Raw genomic sequence first — 21,100 nt, 5'->3', positions numbered from 1 at the left:
CACTTAGACTAGAACAGACGCAACTACGTTGATCCTGCCGTAAAACAATAAGGCACGGTATGACCTCTCATGCTCCCAAAGTGCTGTCTAATACACACAAAGTTTGCAGACTATCAAGGATCAAAACCTCTACCAATCTACAACTAATTACAAAACTCTAAGCATATATAAGTAAATATTTCTAAGCATAAATGACAATCAACAATACAAACTCTAACAGGCGGTTTCACGCAGCTTAAGTACAGTTTTTTGTTTTACGCCAGTTTTTCCCGAAGTCGCAAAACTATGACGTCACAAAATTCTGATTGGTCACTTGCAATGTTGATCCTGGAACAGCATTTAGTATGATGATCTGGGAACAACACCAACACGAGGATATCAGATCAACCTGAGGGATTTGTGTCTCTTCTGTGGATCAAACTGGGGATGCTCACTTGTTAGGGAAATGTGTAAACCAATACACAGTGGAGCCACAATGAAGTATAATATGATCATCCATATGAAATAAAAAAATCATAGAGGCATAGGAAGTAGCTGCCACTATGCTGTAGGGTAACTGAGCACAGCAGTGAACCTTCTTGGCTCTAAGGAGGCTGGAATGTTGCCTACCTTCTTTTGAAAAAGAGTACAAAGAGAAGCCCCCAATAGGGATCAATAGTTCAATAGTTCAAACAAGAGTAAAGTGAATTTTCGGTCTTATAAAAACCTAAACCTAGATATGCTGTGCCAACCTCATTTTCAGGCCTGCCTTCTGTGTCTCCCCTCAGATCTCCACCCTGCAGCGCCAGGGCCGGACTCTGTTTCCCACTGTGCCAGAGACTGCAGAGAAAGAAGCTCACTCACTGTTTGTCCAAGAGGTAAAATGAATACATATCTGGATGCAAGCCTGCTTTGTCCGTTATTTATCACTCAACCGCACCACCATGATTTCACCTTTCAGCCAAAAGTAGGCATCCAGATTGTGTATCTGGATTTCACTCTTTGAAGACTCATCAAAGGGGGCTTGTATTTTCAGATACAAATCCATGCAGGGACATACTCTGATTTGTTTGTGGCAGGTTGGCAACGAGAGAGCTAATTATATTTCAGTCAAATCTAAGTGAAAAAGACAAATGTTATCTGACCACTAGAAACAAGTCATACCATGTGTGCTGGAATTTTTTTCTGCTCCCCTTCAGATGAACTTCCATTCATGTTCCCCGCCCTTACATGCTTGCTAACAGTCCAGTAGATTGGCCACAGATGGAGCCTATAGTTCATTGGTGGTTCATGTAGTTTCAGAAGAGCTGTGTGCTGAGATTGGTTTGGGTGCAGCCTGATAGAGCCTGATAGGTGATATTCCCCCACAGCTGCAGCCAAGAGTGAAATCATAAGTACATCTGGAGCAGCTGTGCTCCTTACACATGGGATGTTTTGTTTCATAATTTGTTATTCTACATTTTAATGACCCCCTTTTCCCTCACATTTTGTGAACACAGAACTGATGAGCACACATTGAAATAATAAAGCTATGTTTAAACTGCTCTTTACCTCAAAAACATGTTCTTTTATGCTTTGTTATCTTGAATAGCTGTTTTTTTTATTGAATCATGTTCTTTTTCTGCCTATTAACTATAAACTTGTATAACAGTGTTTTAATTAAAACATTCAAGTGCTCTGAAAGGATTCATTCTTTAAGTTTACTTTGAATGATTTGATTCTATGCTAAAATTCTAGGTTTGCTCATTTGAAAAGAAACAAAATGTCGTTGAGTGAAATAAGTATTTAATTCCCTACAACCCAGCCACAGATTGGCTGTGGAACACAGATTACAACCAATCAGTCACACAACACTTGTTGTGTGACTGATTGGTTGTAATCTGTGTTAAAGTATAAAGGAGGGATCTTCTTCCACCAAGGCAGATACCTCGCTGGGTTACTTTTAGGGGAATAGCTGTACTTTAAAAGTTTGTAATGCAGTAAACAGAGGTCAGATGTTATTTGGATGCAAACTATAATGTGATATTTAGAAATACCATATCTCAGTATTGTTTCATAAATGTAGCCAGAGGTAGGGGTAATTTAGTTTTGAGGATCCAAATGTAGGACTCATAGGCAGTCATAAATAAACTTTTAATGCTGATTAGCAATGGGTGTACAAAGTCCAGGAATAAAATGAGGACAAACCAGCAAGTCCAAGATCGGAAATCATTGGAATAACAATATAAGTAATACTTTGCTACAAGAACACGTAGCAATACAGACGACCCAAGACAGGACAAAGGAAGATACACAAGAAGTGATGAGGGGAGAGGAACCAGGTGATTACTATACTGACTCCTTTTAATCATTGAATGGCCCAAAATCAAAGATACTCCATTTATAAATAGTAAAGTAAGACATTTAGTAAACTAGAGATAATATTTAGTTAGTAAATAACAGAAGAGTGAACAAAGCGTGCATCTGCTGACGCTCCTGCATCAACAGGGCCATCTATTCCCAATTAAAAATAATTTTTGTAATGTTGTTAAACATCTCCATACTTTTCCTAGATTATTTTTTTAATAAATCTAATTACACATCTGTATATGCTTTGTTAAAGAGACCCCTCACCACCTCTTTACTTCATGTACCTGCAGTGTATCACGACCTACAAGTCTGACTGGCACGTGGTCAACTACAAGTATGAGGAGTATGCTGGAGACTTCCGCCAGCTTCCGAAGTGAGTATGCCGGAAGGCTTCTGCTAACAGGTCCATCAGACTGCACGCTCTCAACAGTCTATCAATGCTGCATTCATGTAGCCAATGATAGTGTTACTGACTCTGTTTCAAACACTACAGTGAAATTAATAAAGACAGTATGTAAGTGTTGCTGGTAGAAGGGCACTCCACCACATCTGTTTTTATCATTCTCAGCAAGTCTTGTAAAAGCATGTTGCCTTTATAAGTCTGATTTGTCTTAAGCACACTGCTGTTAGAACAAATCATCTATATACAAATGGCAGATTAGCAAAATTTGTTTAGCTCATCACACTTTGTGTGTGTGTGCATATATATTCTTACTGTACTGCTTGCCCTATGGTTCTAAAAGCCTCCACAACATATTGTAAATCTCACTGTGTTCAGTGGCACTGCCCTTTGTGTACAAGTCCCAAAGTGTGAACTGGTGCCTCCTGGTGGCACATTACATTATTCTGTAATAGAATTTCAGTTTGAAATTGAAGTTACATATTTATAAAAAAAAAAAATCATTTATTTATATTTAAATAAAATGGGAAATACCTGCAACCGGTCGAGGTTGAATAAAATATTTAGGATATACATTTCTTTCTTGTATTTTGGTTAGAGTGAAGATTTAAGATTGGGTGGCCCTATGAGATTTGGGAATGGCTATTTCAATCAAACGCTGGATTCTCTTTTGGTGGTTCTAAGCTCCACAGTAAAAACAGAACACTTTTGATGTTTTCCTACCAAGGAAATGTAGAACTATTCTTGGATAGCTGTTGCCCAATGGCATCATAACAAAAAGAAAATACCACAATGCATATGTGCCCTTGGATGAGCCTTTACTTCACAAAAGAAATGAGTATTACAGATGTATGTCATGGTTAAGACATTGCAGAGTAACAGCAAGCTGGTTTTGGCACTGTTTATAGTTCTAGTTCCCCAGAGCCACTGGTGTTTGAGCTAGAGTAGAGAAACAGCTGCCGATTTCATCAACATCTTGCTAGAAGAATTACCGTACAAGATGTGGCTGAAGTGGTGGTGAGGTTATCAATGTGCTGTGGGGATAAAGGTTAATATAGTTCATTAAAACTAAACTAAAGAGTTAAACATTCATTGAGTGTTTAACTTCAAACTTAATAGTCTCAGAGTTGTAAAGTAAAGTAAAGTGTAAAGTGTGCGTGTTAGTCCCCATAGGGAAATAGTTCCTCTGCATTTAACCCATTCACCCAGTGAAGCAGTGGGCAGCCACCAGTGCAGCGCCCGGGGAGCAGTGTGTAGGGACGGTACCTTGCTCAGGGGTACCTCAGGGTAGCCGTTCAGTGGAGTCGAACCCCCGACCTTCCAATCATGGGGCCACCACTCTACCTACTGAGCTATCCCTGCCCTTGATTAATGAAAACATTCTTGGCAAATGCTTTCGCTTTCATCCGTCTTGCGCCGGTCCAAGAATTTGCCCCAAACATATGTAAGAGTTCTTACATATGTTTGTGAGATGGTTTAACATGAAATTGAATTAAGTGAGCCAAGGCTGAATTATCTTTTCCCAAACTTTTCAGTAAGGTATTGAGACCTGAAAAACTGGTGGCTCATGTGTTTGAGGTGGATGAAGATGTGGAAAAAGATGAGGTAAGATGACTAATTCCAGACTCGTCTTCAGCTGCTTGTTCCCATAGTTTCTTTGTGATCCACTTCTGCTCCTGTAAGATACAGAGCTTAAAAGTGTGACTTTGCATTCTTCCTTTAGGACTGACCAAACGCTCTTCAAAGAAACTCAAATACAAGGAAGTGTAACAGAGCGCACTTAGCTTTTAATTTATTACTAAACATTGTATTTGTTTAGTTTCAGTACTCTTTTACAAGCTAAATGTCTTTACTGCTCTAGATCCACACTGTTTGTAGCATTCAAAGGCACATCTCTTCCCAATAATTATGACACTTTAACAACAATTTCAACTTTGGACCTTAATAGGCGCACAACAGCACTGTTTATCTTAATGTGTGTACAGGTTCTTACTATACTGGTGGGGACCAACAGCCCTTGTGGGGACTAAAATTCAGGTCCCCACGGGGTTGAAGGCATCAGTCCAAAAACAAAACATCCACAAAAACACTGGAGCACAGGGAGAAGTTCATAAACAGTTCAGGAGGCCGACCCGGAGGACGAGCAGTTCAGGGGGCTGACCGCACAGCAGAGCCGTCAGCGGACACAAGGTGCTGAAGCAATTCCTCTGACCCTTCAGCGATGGCGGACGGCTGAAGCGGCTCCTCGGGCCCTCTAGCGATGACGGACGGCCGAACGGGCCCCTCGGACCCTCCTGCAGAGACAGACTGTCCAACGGGCCCCTCGGACCCTCCTGCGGAGACGGACTGCCCGACGGGCGCCTTGGACCCTCCTGCAGAGGTAGACTGCTGAACCAACAGGTGCAGAGACTGATCAGAACCAGCAGGCGCAGCTGCTGAGCAGGTGACACTGGAGACTGAGCTAGCGGCTGCTGCTGAGCCGGGCAGAACATCCTCCGGTGGGCCGGGCAGCGAAGCAGTTGTGGCTGGGTGAAGGTGTAGCGTATTGATGATGAAATTCCGTACGAGCGGGTGAAGCGCATCCAGTAGTCAGGGGAGCCTGGAAATGAATCGCTGTAGCCTTGTTTCCACAGCGTGATGAAACTCCTTTCCCTCATGACTGAGCCACAGTTGAAAGAGTTTCTCCACGGAGTAAATAATGTCACGGCAAAGGTCTTCTGGTTGAATGCCGCTGGGTCCATGTTGGCTGGTTTGTGCTGTCACGGCTAGCAGGGCAAGCCGTGTGAGTTTTAATAGAGGACCCAAGATGCAGGCAGCTTCAGATGCGAGTGAGCTTTATTAATAAGGATGGACACACAAACCAGAATGTAGCAGGCACAAAACAAAACCTAAGAGCACTTAAACTGGGAAAACTAACCTGAATCCAGAACAAAGACACCTGGAGACTCGGGAAAGCAACACAGACAAACCAGCAACAGGCAGCAGAACACACAGGGCTTAAATACTCTCAGGAGTTATCATGGGATAGAAGACAGGAGGGGAACACACCTGGGAGAAATCACGGCTAGACACAGATGTAAAGCTGAGAACACTCACATGAGACAGAGACCTTCAGAATAAAACAGGAAACTGACAGACACAGAACCAGACAAGACACTGAACTTAACAGACAGATTCACGAGCAGACACTGTGACACCATGGATAGACAGAGGGAACACAGAGAAGTGGGAGCAGGTAGGCACAGGACAGAAACCTAGCAAATGGCAAACCTTAACAAAAGACATAACCAGAATAAACAAGAACATAGAATAATATAAGGAAACACAAAACACTGAGTCATCAGACTCAGGACCATGACAAAATGTGGTTTTAGTGTCAGGGTTACGATTGGGTTATGGTTAGGATTACGGTAAGGGTTAGAGTTAGGCATACATTTTTGATGGTTATGTCAATGAGATATCCCCACAAGGATAGCAACACCAGACAATTTTTTTATTTTCCCCTTAATCTCCTCCTCCAGGACACAGCCTCTCTGAGATCTCAGAAAGGAGGAGTGTCTAAGCATGGCTGGCTTTTTAAAGGCAACGTCAACGGTGCAATCACTGTTACAATGCGGGTGAGTACAGCAGACTGAAAATGACAGAAATTTACATTTTCTTTGTTTATATATACAGTCCGGATTAGAAGTTTAAGACCACTTGAAAAATGACAAAAATTTATATTTTGAATGGTTGGATATAGTAGAGCTTCAACGTGCAACAAGAAGAAATGGAAGTGAGACAAAACATTTTTGAGCATGCAATTTATTGAAAACCAGGTTGAGGTGGGACGCAGTAAAACGGTCATTTGGAATTTCTTAAATGATTCTGAGGGTTAAGGAACAAAAACGTCAAGTGGAAGATCAAAAAACATTTTGTCTTAAGATCCAGCCATGATGTTTTTGTATATAAAAAAATCACATTCGATATATATCAAAGCACTTTAAATTGTAAGGAAGACCCTACAAAATACAAATATAACAGAGAAAACCCCAACAATCATATGAGCCCCTCTGAGCAAGCGCTTTGGCGACAGTGGGAAGCAAAAACTCCCTTTTAACAGGAAGAAACGTCCAGCAGGCTCAGCAAGGGACAGCTATCTGCAGCGACCAGTTGGGGTCCGGGGGGGCAAGACAGGACAAAGACATGTTGTGGAAGAGAGACAGAGATGAATAATAAGTGATGATCCAATACAGAGAGGTGTATAGTCACGCAGTGCGTGAGAAAAGCGACTGAAGAAAAAAATACTCAGTGCATAATGACGGTTCAGTAACCCTACCGAACTACTTTTCCCTGCATCCTTTTTTCCCCTGTGAACATATGGAACTCAGATTAGTCTTTGTGTGTGATAGCTCAAAACTTTGCTTACTTTTTCAGTTTACCCACAAGCTTTCCCATGCTCTCTCTCCGTTCTTTAGTATTTTTTAGAGAAAATTAGTCCATTAGGAATGTTAACATTCTTTATTGTCATCATAGTCCTTCAAGAGGAGGTACTTCCATCTGGCTCAGCTGGGGGATGGGTCTTACAACCTCAACTTCTACAAGGATGAGAACACCTCCAAAGATCCCAAAGGAACCATCTTCCTTGACTCATGCATGGGAGTTGTTCAGGTAATGGTGAGCTGTGGTGGTGGTAGTGATGGTGGTTAAACTGAATGCAGCAAAAGGAAAGTTAGCATTCTGTTAGCTGTCCACTGGAAACAAAAAGATTAAAACCACTTTTACAGAAGCTGTGTTTGTGTTTCTTCTCTTTTAGAACAGTAAAGTGCGTCGATTTGCCTTTGAGTTGAAGATGCAGGATAAGAGCACATTTCTGCTGGCTGCAGACAGTGAAGCAGAGATGGAGGAGTGGATCACTACCCTCAACAAGATTCTCCACAGCAGCTTTGAACAGGCCATGCAGGAGAAAAAAAATGGCGATCTGAATGATGGTATGTATTTTTTAACACTTTGTCTGAATTATTTATATGTTTTATTGTCTGCCTGCCTTGTGTTTGTAATTGCATTTGTTTTCATCTGATTATATTTTTTGAAGCTTGCTGCACCTGTGGGATTCTTCGATTTGCTGAAATGTACTTCTTTAAGTTTATAACCCATGTTTTTACTTCCTTTCAGTTATCCTTCTGAATACAAGAGACCAATGCATTACTATGTTTTATGCAGCAGCCACAGCTAACAGACCTTATGTTGATCTCTCCAGCAGATGAGGAACATGGAAAAACAGAACTTTCCACTGGAGATTTTCAAGAAACCTTTCAGGTATCTTGTTAGTCCATCAGAAATAATATTAATGGTTGGCATGTACAGTACCAGTCCTCATACTGTGGATGTATACTGAATTTTTGATGTTTGAGAGATCACTTGGAGCCTGTCTGTATTGTAACTATGGCCTGACCATTAGGCCAGCTGTTTCAAGGATCCAGGCCTCCACATTTTCCTCTTTGTGCTTACCAAGGAAACATCCAATATAATGTGCTAGATCTCTAAAAATGGGATTTAGTAGTCTGGGATCACACTTGGGACTCTAGCACTTGTGACACTATAGCATATGCTATGAGCTCCTCTTTATGGGTGCCGGTGCTGCCTGCCCTTTTGTTGAGTCACGGTGGGGGCCCTGGGCATTGATGGAGATCTTCCTGAATGTTTGGGGATCGGTACGCAGGTGTTTACTGCTTTTTGATCTTCGCTGTTGGTTGTAGCCACTTGGTGTTTCTGGGCTGACTTTAATCTCAGAATTCTGAGATCTGTGGGGATTTCTTTGCCTTAGTTTTATGTGAACAACAACATAGTGGGAGCTACCCAGACCTCATTGTGATTCCCGATTCAGATGGAGATAGAGCTCTTCTCCGATACCCTGAAACACAACTTCAAATAAATCCTAATGGTTTGCTAACACAGAAGGCAAAGCAGTTTTACATTAAGTAATGTCTTAGCATTGCCTTTACAGGTTTTTGCATTGCCCCTAATTTAAAAGCACTGTGTTGTTAGGTACTGTATATGCTGTATAAAATGTATTTAGCCAATGTCAGTTAAATTAAAAATCTTTTGGAAGGATAAATGATCAGAATCGGAATACTTTAATAATCACTAAGGAATTAGGTATGATATTCGTTACGATGATAGTTTTCAATTCAATTCAATTCAATTCAATTCAATTCAATTTTATTTATATAGCGCCAAATCACAACATAAGTCGCCTCAAGGCGCTTCATAGATACAGAGAAAAACCCAACAATCATATGACCCCCTATGAGCAAGCACTTTGGCAACAGTGGGAAGGAAAAACTCCCTTTTAACAGGAAGAAACCTCCGGCAGAACCAGGCTCAGGGAGGGGCGGCCATCTGCTGCGACCGGTTGGGGTTTCAAAAGATGATATAATGGGGAAGTAGATGCAGAACATTGCTACACTGTGCATTTAGTGATATTTCACTAAGAGTCTGCAATATTGGTGAGAAAACCACAACAACCCTCTATGAGAAAGCACTTGGTAATAGTAAGAAGGAAGATCCAAAACTGGACCCAAGGCAAGCTTGGGAGTGAAGCAAAAGAGAAAAGACATACAGTATCAAGAGAATACTCAACTGATGCCACATCTTCAAGATCTCCAGATGTCTAAAATGGACAACATAATTTGTTTGTTACTACTTTATAATTGGAAATGCATTCTTATTTTGCTTTGTTTTTCACAGACTGCCAGAGATATTGAATCTAAGATGAGAAGTGAAGCTCGCCTCAAGCTGTTCACTCTGGACCCTGACACTCAGGTATTGTCTGATTTCTCAGTAGCATCGCTGTGACTGATATTTTTGTTGTGGCAGCAGATAATTTAAGCCTTCTGACAGCAACTCTTATTTCCACAGAAACTAGACTTTTCTGCCATTGAGCCTAATGTGCAACAGTTTGAAGAGAAGTTTGGGAAAAGAGTCCTGGTCAGCTGTCATGACCTGTTGTTTAACCTGCAGGGCTGTGTTGCTGAGAATGATGAAAGGCCAACAACTAATGTATGTATCAGTGAAAACCCAGCAGTCAAATGCAGCTGCTGGATGTGTCTGTATTTGCACACAAACTTTCAGCTTAACAGACAAATATCCTTTGGCAAATGATGTTGAGGTTTAAATCACTTAAGAAGATCACAGACAATTCAGATGACCCACTTGGCTGGCCCCCATCAGAACCCCGCAGTGTTCTCTACCATGGAAACCAGCTTTGGCCTCCTACCATGCATTAGCACCAGTCTGAGGCTGGTTTCCTGTCGTCACTCCAAGGTCTCTGTCTCTGACTCTAACACTCAACGCTCAGCTGGGACAATACAGCCATTAGCTCTTGAGCTGCTCTGAATGCATGCACACACACACAAATGGTGTTGTGTAATGGAAAAGCTTGGTGGAAAGAGTGAAAGGGAAGATAAATTACCTCAATGGTACATTTAGTCTTAATGGAAAATCAGAAGTGCATTAGGAGAATGACTATCCCTTAACCCTGGAGAACCCATGGGGTCAGATCCGACCCCATTGGTTTACTAGGGAAACCATGGGTTCAAATTTGACCCCATGGGTTCTCCAGGGTTAAATTGCAGCTTTCTTTTTACTTTTTTCTTACAGTGCATCTCTGTCTCAAAACATTTTCCCTCCTGTCCTCTATCGTCAAAGGTGGAGCCGTTCTATGTGATCCTGTCCCTCTTTGACGTCCAGAACAACAGAAAGATCTCGGCCAACTTCCATGTGGATCTCAACCACCCTTTGGTTCGACAGATGACATCCAGTCATGGTAGTGGATCCAACCAGCAAATCAGTGGCAGCAGTAATGATAGTGTTTTGGAACACAGGTTAGCTAGTGGGCTCCCAGAGGGGGCTGTCCGGTATCCCAAACAGGGTATATTCTCAGTCACCTGCCCCCATCCAGAAATCTTCCTAGTGGCCAGGATTGAGAAGGTCCTACAGGGAGGGATCGCCCATTGCACTGAACCCTACATGAAGAGCTCTGACTCTGTTAAGGTACATTTATATGAAGATGAGGATATGAAGTGTATTTTTCTTGTCTTATGCTGGTAATTGCCAAAATAAATCCCCTGTTTTCTTGTGTAGATGGCTCAAAAGGTGCTAAAGAATGCCAAGACAGCTTGCGGCCGACTGGGCCAGTACAGGATGCCATTTGGCTGGGCTGCCAGGTATAAAGCCACCTTATACTTAAACCATCAATTTACCTATTCAATTCAGTGTTAGATGATAGTCTTGATCTCAGGTTGCAGAAGCCGTCGCTCAGTGAGATGCTGGTGTATATAATACCATCAAAGACAGTCCCTGGTGCTGATTTAAATGTGTGATGAGAGAGGGCTTATAACAAACAACTGCTCACCTCTCGTGCTATGCCTTCATGGGTTGGAAATAGGAAACGATAAGTAGTCTGGTTTCTTTAAAAAATGTAATCCAGCTATGAGTTTATACATATTTTATGTACAATATTAATGGTAGGTGGAGGGTTGTTTTGTTTTTGCTTTGAGGATTTGTGGATTTTGTTAACTTTGGCTTGACTTGCTAGTATAACGCTGTTCCTGTTTCTAATGTTGTTGTAGTTGAGGAAAATAGGGAGTTATAGTTGAAATACAGCATCCAAACCAGGTGAAAAGTGTGACTAAAGGAAAGACTTTCTATAGGAACACACGTTATTAAACCAGTATTGTGGAACTTAGATGTGCTCATCAGTAATTTCACTTATTTTTATTTTTTGGGTGTGTCTATCTCCCCAGGCCTGTGTTTAAAGATGCATCAGGCACTTTAGACAAAAGTGCACGATTCTCAGCTCTTTACAGACAGGACAGCAGCAAGCTGTCAGATGAGGACATGTTTAAACTGCTTACCGACTTCAGAAAGTACGTTCTTTCTCTTATCTAGTCACTTGTTTCTCTGTAACATGTTTTGATACAGTTTTGCAAAAAATTATTTGTTTCTTTGTTCCCAACAGACCAGAGAAAATGGCTAAGCTCCCTGTGCTCTTAGGGAACTTGGATGTAACAGTTGACAGTGTGCCCCCAGATCTAAGCAGTAAAATCTTCAAATTTATAACATAACTTCTGAGTATCTATTTACAGTTATCAAATTGTATCCACAAGGATTCTGACTATCATTCCTTCCTGTAGATTGTGTCACTGCCTCCTACATCCCTGTGGGGAACTTTGAAGGAAACGGGCAAAGCAGTGCTCTTCTGGAAGTGGAGGAGTTTGTGCCCTGTATTGCTAAGTGTTCCCAACCATTCACCATCTATAAAAACCACCTTTATGTCTATCCAAAACACCTCAAGTACGATGGGCAGAAATGCTTTGCTAAGGTACTCACAACAAGGCTGCATCAAAATAACTAATAATACAAGATACCTTTGATTTTGAGCTGTTGGTCGATGCATGACCCTCACAAACACTGCTTCATCTTTTAAAGAGAAACTTCTAAGACAAATCATTTTAGGAAATAAATGGTTTTGTTTGGCAGATATTCTGTTTAGCCTATGAAACTAACTGGGATCTCTTTCAAGCTCTTCCAGTCAAGCTGCAGAGCTGGATAGTTATCATAATGCACAGCAGCTGCTTCTGATTAGTGCATCAATACAAGATTGTTACATTTACTTTCACTAAGTCAGCTCCAAACAGGAAACCGACCGATCTTATTTCCCTTGCGCCTTCTTACTCTCTTTCAATTTATTGCGAGCTCTCAGATCTTTACAGATTTCTCCCTCCTTTTATTGTAACAAGCGGATAAGTCTATTTCACAGTCTGAAATAGACTCAGAGAGGCAAAGTAGGAAAAGTATTTGCTGGTAAATTGCTTCTATGTGACCTGGGATATCGTGGAAATGTGTCTTACTTTTCTCTTATGTTCTATCTGTTTCTTCCCTCTTCAGGCAAGAAATATTGCTGTTTGCATTGAATTTAAGGATTCTGATGAGGATGAAGCCCAGCCGCTGAAGGTGCATTTACATGCTATATAGCATACTTCCAAGGCAGAACATAAAACTACGAGATGTAATAGAGGCATATACTTAGGTCACTTTATTTAGACACCCGGCAAGCTCTAAACAAGAAGACAAAAGACATCAACACTCAAGGGTTCACGGGTGCACTTTAGACTAATTGATGTCCTCTCCAAGAGAGGGTACTTTTCCTAAAATAGATATTAGCTAATTACAATGCACAAGCCTTGCACAGATATTATCACATTTGGCTATTTAAACAATTACTAAGCAGATCTCAAAATGTTCTCTTGCAACACTTATGTAATAATCATCATTATCATCATCTTAATCATAATAATTAATAATAGTATGGCTTTGAAGCCTTTATTCTTTGACTTGGTGTTGAATGTTAGGTCTTAACTTAAATCTGCTTTGTATTGACTACAGACTAGTTTGTTTTGACTTGGGTTTCTTTGCCTTGACTTAGAATTAATCTTAGGGCTTTGCAATCTTGACTTTGGATTGTTCATCTTGACAGCTCAAACTAGCTGATAAACCAACGACCACAACATATTAAACCACACGATGAGCATGACAAGATATCCGCCTGTCCTCACATGATTTCTTGCTCCTACTTTTTGAATCTACTGCAGTGCATCTATGGCTGTCCTGGAGGGCCTCTATTTACTAAGCAGGCATATGCAGCAGTCCTCCACCATCAGCAGAACCCTGAGTTTTATGACGAGGTATTTCTCTGCTCATGTTATTCACAATCAGAGTTTAATAGATACAATGGCTTAATAGGGCTGCATGTCATATCAAGAGGGTCCTGAGTTTGCCTCCACCATCAGAGTGGAATTTGGTTCCTGGGTACTCCGGCTTCCTTCTACAGTCCAAAGACATGCAATTAGTAGGGTTTGGTGAATTGGTGATACTGTTGCCCATAGGTGTGGATGTGAGTGTGAATGATTGTCTGTCTGTATCTGTTGTCCTGTGACAAACTGGTGACCTACCCTGTGGTAGCTGGGATAGAGTTCAGTCCCTCCCAGGACCCTGATATGGATAAGTGGAAGAGAGTAAATGGATGGATTAAAAATAGCTACAAACTACCAGCAGAGAGTCAGATATGTTGCACGATTAAACGATTTTTTTTTAAACCTTTTTGTTTTTGAAATAACAAAATACTTCTCATTGCCTCTCATGTTGCTTGAGCAAATTTGAACTCTACAACTGCAAAGCTTCTTCAGTATTAGCAAACTATGTTGTTGTGCTCTCTCTAGATAAAGATAGAGCTGCCTACTCAACTGCATGAGAAGCATCACCTTCTCTTCACCTTCTATCATGTGAGCTGTGACAGCAACAGCAAGAAGAAAGACGTGGTGGAAACTCCAGGTGGGCCATCAGTTTAAGTCACATCAACCCTCTGAATACGAAGCTGTTTGTGTGTGTAGCAGTTTGATTCAGATACACAGTGATTTAATATTCAAATCTTAATCCTTATGCTGCCTCTATTCCAGTACTGGTGCTATGTTAATGGTGCTGTTTTTTTTAACCCTCAGTTGGCCAAGTATGGCTGCCTCTACTAAAGGATGGCAGAGTTATCACGAATGAACAACAACTTCCTGTGGCTGCCAATCTACCTGCTGGGTACCTCAGCTCCCTGGATGGTGTGAACAAGGTAAAAGACAACAACAACAAAAATGAACTTTTATTTTTTTGTAGGTAGTATGGTGTAGACTATAGATAGGTAGTGGACTAGCCTGCCACATAATTCTTTCATAATTCTTTGATTCAGCACTCTGTAAGTTGACAAGTCTCATTTCCATCAAACAGCGTGGCATCCTATCATCCTTTCATTTCTGGTGTCTTGTTTAATTTTATATATTTTGTTTGTATTTTCCCAAAGCTAATTTTAGTATCAACCAAGACAACCAAGACAGATCTGTTAAACATATCCTTATTTGACAACTAAGTGTTATTTACCTCTAGCAAGGTAAGGCCGTAAATCAAGCAGCATATGTAGACAGGAATTAACCTGCTGGGAAATGGTGAAAGGACAATGTGGGAAACCCAGGCTTCTATTCAGAATAATAAAGTGATGAATTTAGCAAGTTGAAACCCAAACATCTGCAATCAGAGGTTATACAGTAGCTATCCATCTTGCTTGAGATAGATATTGATGTAGATTGATATATGTATTGATATATGATATATGTATATTGATAGCATGGGTACTTGCCATGGAGGAACAATAATAATTAAGGCTTATTGTCAATTGATCTGTTAATTTGTGATAAACGTTATTATATTATAAATCAGTATATGCAAAAAGAACATCACTGTGTTTATTTGTTGTACTGCAGTTTAGACTTAATATCTAGTGCAGTTAATAGTTGTGTACTTGTTGCAGCACTCTGGGTTGGAGATCAAATGGGTGGATGGAGGAAAACCCCTTTTCAAAGTCTCAACTCATCTTGTATCCACAGTTAACACTCAGGTGTGTACACAAATAGCACATATATCCATGATATGCAGTTAATGTTAGCTGCCTACTCACAACGGTTTTATAGAATAAAAAAAATCTAAACATCGATATGACATGTTTCTATTAGGATCAGCACTTGCATAACTTCTTTCACCACTGCGAAAGCATGGAGATGTCAGAACAAGCTTCGGAGGGAGAGCTTGTTAAATACCTGAAGGTATTCAGAGCTCCATTTACTTCTAATACCCTGAGGAAAATGGAACACACACTGTTGAACAATCTTTTCATCTAGCATTTAAGGGATCATGACAGGAAGAGTCCACAGTTATTGACTTTTTTCTTCTTACTTCCCTCTTAAAGAGTCTCCATGCAATGGAAGGTCACGTGATGGTAAACTTTCTGCCCACCATTCTCAACCAGCTATTCTGTGTCCTGACCAGAACCACACATGAGGATGTGGCTGTAAATGTGACCAGGCAAGACGCGCACACACACACACACACACACACACACACACACACACACACACACACACACACACCCAAATACATAGAACGTCTGCCTTTCAGCGCCACTTTTGAACTGTGTTTTGTTTTTATTTCATTATCTTTGTAGGGTGATGGTTCATGTGGTAGCACAGTGCCATGAAGAGGGACTTGAGCATTACCTGAGATCGTATGTCAAGGTGCTTATTGTCTTGTGAATTTTATCACAATGATGATATTCACTGTTTCAGAGTCTGACACTCCCCGCCCCTTCTCTGCACCCAGTTTGTGTTGAAGCCAGAACCCTATTCTTTCACCAATGTAAAAACTGTTCACGAGGAGCTGGCAAAAGCCATGACAGCCATTCTCAAACCATCAACAGACTTTCTGACTAGCAACAAGCTTCTAAAGGTAATTCATCTGTCAAAAGGCAATCAGCAGAAGCTAATTAAAGGAGACTTATAAAGAAAAAGAAAATAACATTTTTAAGCTAATCCACAAATCTTTGTAAAATGATTATTTTTTTCAATTTACCTGTAAAAAAATAAATTAAAATTAAATTAAACAACATAAATAGGTAATACATGATAGTCGATCTACAAACATTATATTCTGTTGCTATGAGTTCTCCAAAATTTACATCTGTTACTGAAATTTGAGAAAATAAATGAATAAATTCTTGTTGACATATTTATGATGTCATTTTCTAGTTCCATGCAACATTCACTTTCAAAATAATTCACATTTTGTACATTCATCGTATTTCTTTCTTTCACTGACACTGTGTTCTGGGTTGCAGCACTCCTGGTACTTCTTTGAAGGTCTGGTGAAATCCATGGCTCATTATCTGATAGAGCATGGGAAGGTTAAGGTAGATCTGTTGTTAAAACCTTTTGTCCTTAAGCCATTTTCTTACAAACGTGACTCCTCCAAATCTTTTTCTTCTTTTCCCATCCTATGTCCAGGTCTCCAGGAACCAGCGCTTTTCTGCATCCTACTACCATGCAGTAGAGACTCTGGTCAATATGCTCATGCCACACATCACCCAGAAATATAAGGACAATCTCGATGCAGCTCGCAATGCCAACCACAGCCTGGCAATTTTCATTAAGGTTGCCACCAGCTGATTATTTTAGTTTATATATTATATTTATGTAGAAATATATCTCAAATTTTCTTTGTTTTGAGGTTAAACATTAAAACATTTTTACTACTTATTGTTTACTACTTATTGTTTATAAAAAGACTGAAATGATAAGTTAATTCAACTTCAGAAAACTAAGTGGACTTTTTTTTTTATGCATCTTCGCTCATTATATTTGTTCCCTTTTCCACACAGCGCTGCTTCACCTTCATGAACAGAGGCTTTGTATTTAAGCAGATCAACAACTACTTGAACTGCTTTGTTCCTGGAGACCCCAAGGTTAGCAGGCATAATGTCTCTGAAGATTTGATACAGGTTGTTGAAGTTAATATAAAACCCTAAAATGTACATTCTCTTATGGTTCTTATAGACCTTATATGAATTCAAGTTTGAGTTCCTGCGGGAGGTCTGCAACCACGAGCACTATGTACCTTTAAATCTGCCCATGCCTTTTTGGAAAGGGAGAATACAGAGGTTCCAGGGTAAGAAAAAACCCACAATTTGCAGACTTCATCTGTACATTGCATCTTTTTTTGCTCTTGCCTTGTCCTGCTAATAAATGCCTGCTACAGATCTCCAGCTGGACTACTTGCTGACTGATGACTTCTGTCGAAACCACTTCCTGGTGGGACTGCTGCTCAGGGAGGTGAGTGGTGCACTTCAGGAGTCCAGAGAGATTCGTCAGATTGCTATCCAGGTGCTCAAGGGACTGATGATCAAACACACGTTTGATGACCGCTATGCTTCCAAAGTAAGTTCTGCAGCTCTTGGCCATTATCCTTCTCTTTGGCCATCTGCTGCATTTCCATAAAAGTACATGTTAGATGTAGTTTAACCAGTGACACAATAATTTTTCAATTTGACAGCTTTAAATAATTTAACTCAAGGTTTGTTGTTGCAGAGCCAGCAGGCCAGACTTGCCACTCTCTACCTCCCTCTGTTTGGCCTGCTTCAGGAAAATGTTTATAGGCTTGACATCAAAGAGTCGTTGCCTCTCGACAATCGTAATGTAAATGTAAGCCTGACACCTAGTGGTTGTAAAAACTGAATGGTAGCTTGCATCTGTAATGCATGCCTCAGTTCTGCAGTTTCTCTCTTTATTGTTTTTAAGTGAGAACTAGAGCACTTTACAATAGTAATTTTAGTTTCTGTCCCAGAACCCACGAGAGGACTCTCCGGTACAGACCTCTATGGTGACTCCTCAGAAACCTGGCAGCTGCATAGAGAATGCTCTCCACAAAGATGTGTTTGGGGTCATCTCTGGAACAGGTGTTTCCCTTCTTATAAGGACATTACTGAGTAATAAAAATGTGTCGAATTTAAATAATTTCAAATAAATAAAATAAAATAAAAATTGTAAATAATTTTCTAATATCATTTAAAATGAATAAACTGTATCTTTAATCATAGTTTACTGATCTTGCACCATGATCACAAATGAAAAATGTGTTTTTGTGGTTTTACTTTTGGTGAAAAACTTTTTTTTTTTTACGGTCCCTTTGCAGCCTCTCCTCAAAGTTCCACTACCAATGCCAGCTCAGTTCACCATGCAGACTCCAGAGGCTCTCTGGTCTCTACCGACTCTGGGAACAGCCTGCTGGGCAAGAGCAGTGACAGGACCAACTCTCTGGAAAAGGTAGGTCACCACTTGTGACATGGCAGTTCCTTAGGCACATTTGTTGTTGCTCTTAAAAAGTCAGACTAACCTGATTAGGATCGGGATTGATAATAAGGGTTGATTAATAAGGAGAATAAAATATTTACTGGTAGTGGAAATTCTGGCCTTATTTGAACTTTGAAAAAGATATAGTCTGCAACATAGAAAACATTTCTCAAGGTTAACAAAAACATAACTATTTGAGAACTACTCAGGTAGACTAGATTAAACCTGGACATATAATATAAAAATTGCCCCACCTCCCAGAAATATCCAGAGACGGGGAAATAAAAGCCTTGTTTCACGACATAGACTACATTACTCTGTTGGAGTCATAATAGTAACAAAGCAAAAGCAGCATCTGTAAGCTTCAAGGTCTCTTGAGATGTGTCTTTATTTTCTATTATTTTCATACCCACACCCTCCTCCCACCAGTGCTCCATCACATCCCAATTCCACCAAAAGGAGAGATCTACCAGGAGGCATTCTATCAATGTGCTCCCTTTCTCTTTTGAACCCGAACACCAAGTCGCACCTCATCTTAATCATGCAACCAAGCGGGTCACCGTGGACTTCTCTCTCCTCACTGTTCCCCTGCTTGACCTACTGCAGGACAATGACAGTGATTATAACAAGGCAGCTCCAGCCCAGAGGGTGGATGCAAATCATGAGGAAAACTTAACTTTACAAGTATTCTGTTTGACATGTGTGACCCCTTCAGAGTGTTTTTCACATTACAGAGTCTTGCAAATTTGGGATTTGTAAGATTGGCAGACCTTGTTGCTTTTTCACTTCTTTTCTTCTATGCTTTTTAAACCTGGAGTTGTTGTTACTGTCTGCAGCAGTAGACAGGTTTTTAAAGAAAGTATTTGACATTTTTCATCTTTAAAGTTTGGTTTGTTTGAGTGATGGGTTATATCTCTTAAAAGGTTGATTTTTTTCAGTACTCCAAAGATTGATAAGTAAAAGTTTTCTCTACTTTGTTCCTGTGCATCAGAATCCGTGTGCATCAGCCCTGGGCAGCACTGTGCTGCGCTCTGACAAACTGGACCAGGATGAAATCAAAAACCTGCTTATGTGTTTTCTGCATATCCTCAAGAACATGTCAGAGGGTAGGAACCATGCGATTCATATGTGATTTTGACACGTGCTATGGTCTAATAATCTAATTTCATGTAATTTCATCATACTCAGAGGCCCTATTTACTTACTGGAGTAAAGCTGCTTCCTCAGAGCTAATGGACTTCTTCACACTGATACAGTAAGTAGAGAAAGAACCTTTTTATTATTACATACATGTAAGAGTGACTGAACATTTTCTAAATAATATTTTTTCTAGATAACATAAACAAGATAGATTGTATTAGCAAGCCTTAGATGTCATAGTACGCAAATTAATGAACATTGACTTCGCTAGCGTCACTAAAAGATATTGACAAAGGGATGCTTGCGCCAGTTTGTGGACTACTGTTCTGCCTTGAGTTTAGAATTTCATTTGTTGCCATTTGGGATTTTTTTGTTTAGAGCCATAATTGATCATGTTTGTTTGCACCAGCCTGCTGGACTTTGCCATCTGCTAGTTAGCTTGACCACAAAGAACTTTCCTGGATTGAAGAGGGAATAAGACCATACCCAACTCTGTCTGCCTTTATCATATTCTTAAGACATTTGGTGTAACATCTCGAGTTTGCAGCAACAAATCCAAGGGTTGTTTGAAGATTCCGATACAGATCCAGCTCTGCAGGGGTCAAATGGGTACTAGAAGTAATAACTTGTGAATAATAAAACCTGTGTTTTTCCTGCAGAGTCTGCCTTTATCAGTTCAGATACATGGGGAAGAGATTCATCGCCAGGTAGAGTCAATATTGTTCTGTCTGCTGATTTCTGAATTCTTGAACTTAAACTAATTTTGCCGGCATTCCATGCAATTAGTGATTCATATCTAAACAGAGACTTTTAGCGAATCTTCTGTAACTCTTTTAACTGTTGGATTTTGATTTGTTCTTTGATCTTTAACATTGCTGGCAAGTTGTTTTATGGCCCCTCCCTGGGTAAGATTGCGATCTTACATTCGCTGGTTGCTTAATGAAATGCATGACTTTCTTTTTGCCTCTGTCAGTTTAAAACCACATTACATATTAGACATTTATTTATTTCATGTGTCCATGGTTTATTTTGTACGTAAGTGATGCTTTAAAATAACAGTATTATACCCTTTTGTGTGTCTTTATTCTGACTTAGCTGTAAGTAAGTCATTCAAGCTTGAAGTTAATAGTACTTCTCCGTTTTCCAACAGGATCCATGAGGAGGCGGGGCCTGTAGGTCCTGACAGGAAATCACTGACTCTCCCTGTGTCTCGTAACAGAGCTGGGATCCTCCACGCCCGTCTGCAGCAGCTGGGATCTCTGGAGAATGCTCACACCTTTAGCAACAGTAGGCCTGCCCACCTGAAATGGATGATTAAATGGATGCTTTCCACATGTCAACAAAAAACAAATAAACATATAAATAAAAATACCCAATAATTTAGTGTAAATTTGGTAATGTAGTAATATTTGTTAGTTTATCCGACTTAGCCATCTAGTTGCCCGGCCACAATTTACTTTGTACAGTACTGGTT

The 21,100-nt window shown here is 40.3% G+C and overlaps 1 protein-coding gene across 9 annotated transcripts in view; it reads left to right on the top strand.

Annotated features, from left to right (window-relative positions):
- LOC102205088 (dedicator of cytokinesis protein 9-like) overlaps positions 1-21,100 on the top strand; it is a 57,225-nt gene that overhangs the window by 24,118 nt on the left and 12,007 nt on the right. For 6 of the 9 annotated variants that reach the window (XM_013913636.1, XM_013913629.1, XM_005744267.2 and 3 more), the window contains exons 3-37: positions 768-857; positions 2,619-2,701; positions 4,264-4,333; positions 6,250-6,345; positions 7,244-7,378; positions 7,524-7,698; positions 7,968-8,026; positions 9,458-9,532; positions 9,629-9,769; positions 10,418-10,762; positions 10,853-10,935; positions 11,515-11,637; positions 11,730-11,809; positions 11,905-12,092; positions 12,659-12,724; positions 13,363-13,455; positions 13,990-14,101; positions 14,269-14,387; positions 15,120-15,206; positions 15,322-15,411; positions 15,555-15,670; positions 15,810-15,879; positions 15,965-16,090; positions 16,479-16,550; positions 16,645-16,791; positions 17,019-17,102; positions 17,194-17,305; positions 17,396-17,574; positions 17,725-17,838; positions 17,981-18,092; positions 18,329-18,459; positions 19,478-19,592; positions 19,675-19,741; positions 20,286-20,333; positions 20,777-20,913. In XM_013913636.1, the coding sequence (XP_013769090.1) occupies positions 768-857; positions 2,619-2,701; positions 4,264-4,333; positions 6,250-6,345; positions 7,244-7,378; positions 7,524-7,698; positions 7,968-8,026; positions 9,458-9,532; positions 9,629-9,769; positions 10,418-10,762; positions 10,853-10,935; positions 11,515-11,637; positions 11,730-11,809; positions 11,905-12,092; positions 12,659-12,724; positions 13,363-13,455; positions 13,990-14,101; positions 14,269-14,387; positions 15,120-15,206; positions 15,322-15,411; positions 15,555-15,670; positions 15,810-15,879; positions 15,965-16,090; positions 16,479-16,550; positions 16,645-16,791; positions 17,019-17,102; positions 17,194-17,305; positions 17,396-17,574; positions 17,725-17,838; positions 17,981-18,092; positions 18,329-18,459; positions 19,478-19,592; positions 19,675-19,741; positions 20,286-20,333; positions 20,777-20,913 (3,940 nt within the window). The remainder of the gene's footprint in view (positions 1-767; positions 858-2,618; positions 2,702-4,263; positions 4,334-6,249; positions 6,346-7,243; positions 7,379-7,523; positions 7,699-7,967; positions 8,027-9,457; positions 9,533-9,628; positions 9,770-10,417; positions 10,763-10,852; positions 10,936-11,514; positions 11,638-11,729; positions 11,810-11,904; positions 12,093-12,658; positions 12,725-13,362; positions 13,456-13,989; positions 14,102-14,268; positions 14,388-15,119; positions 15,207-15,321; positions 15,412-15,554; positions 15,671-15,809; positions 15,880-15,964; positions 16,091-16,478; positions 16,551-16,644; positions 16,792-17,018; positions 17,103-17,193; positions 17,306-17,395; positions 17,575-17,724; positions 17,839-17,980; positions 18,093-18,328; positions 18,460-19,477; positions 19,593-19,674; positions 19,742-20,285; positions 20,334-20,776; positions 20,914-21,100) is intronic. The other 3 variants (XM_013913630.1, XM_013913631.1, XM_013913633.1) reach the window with 3 other exon arrangements.

The sequence above is a fragment of the Pundamilia nyererei genome, unplaced genomic scaffold, assembly GCF_000239375.1.
Source record: "Pundamilia nyererei isolate P.nyererei 1_Seehausen unplaced genomic scaffold, PunNye1.0 scaffold00141, whole genome shotgun sequence".
NCBI lineage: Eukaryota > Metazoa > Chordata > Actinopteri > Cichliformes > Cichlidae > Pundamilia > Pundamilia nyererei.
Note: the sequence above shows the minus strand (reverse complement) of the source record. Positions and strands in the feature narration are given on the sequence as shown.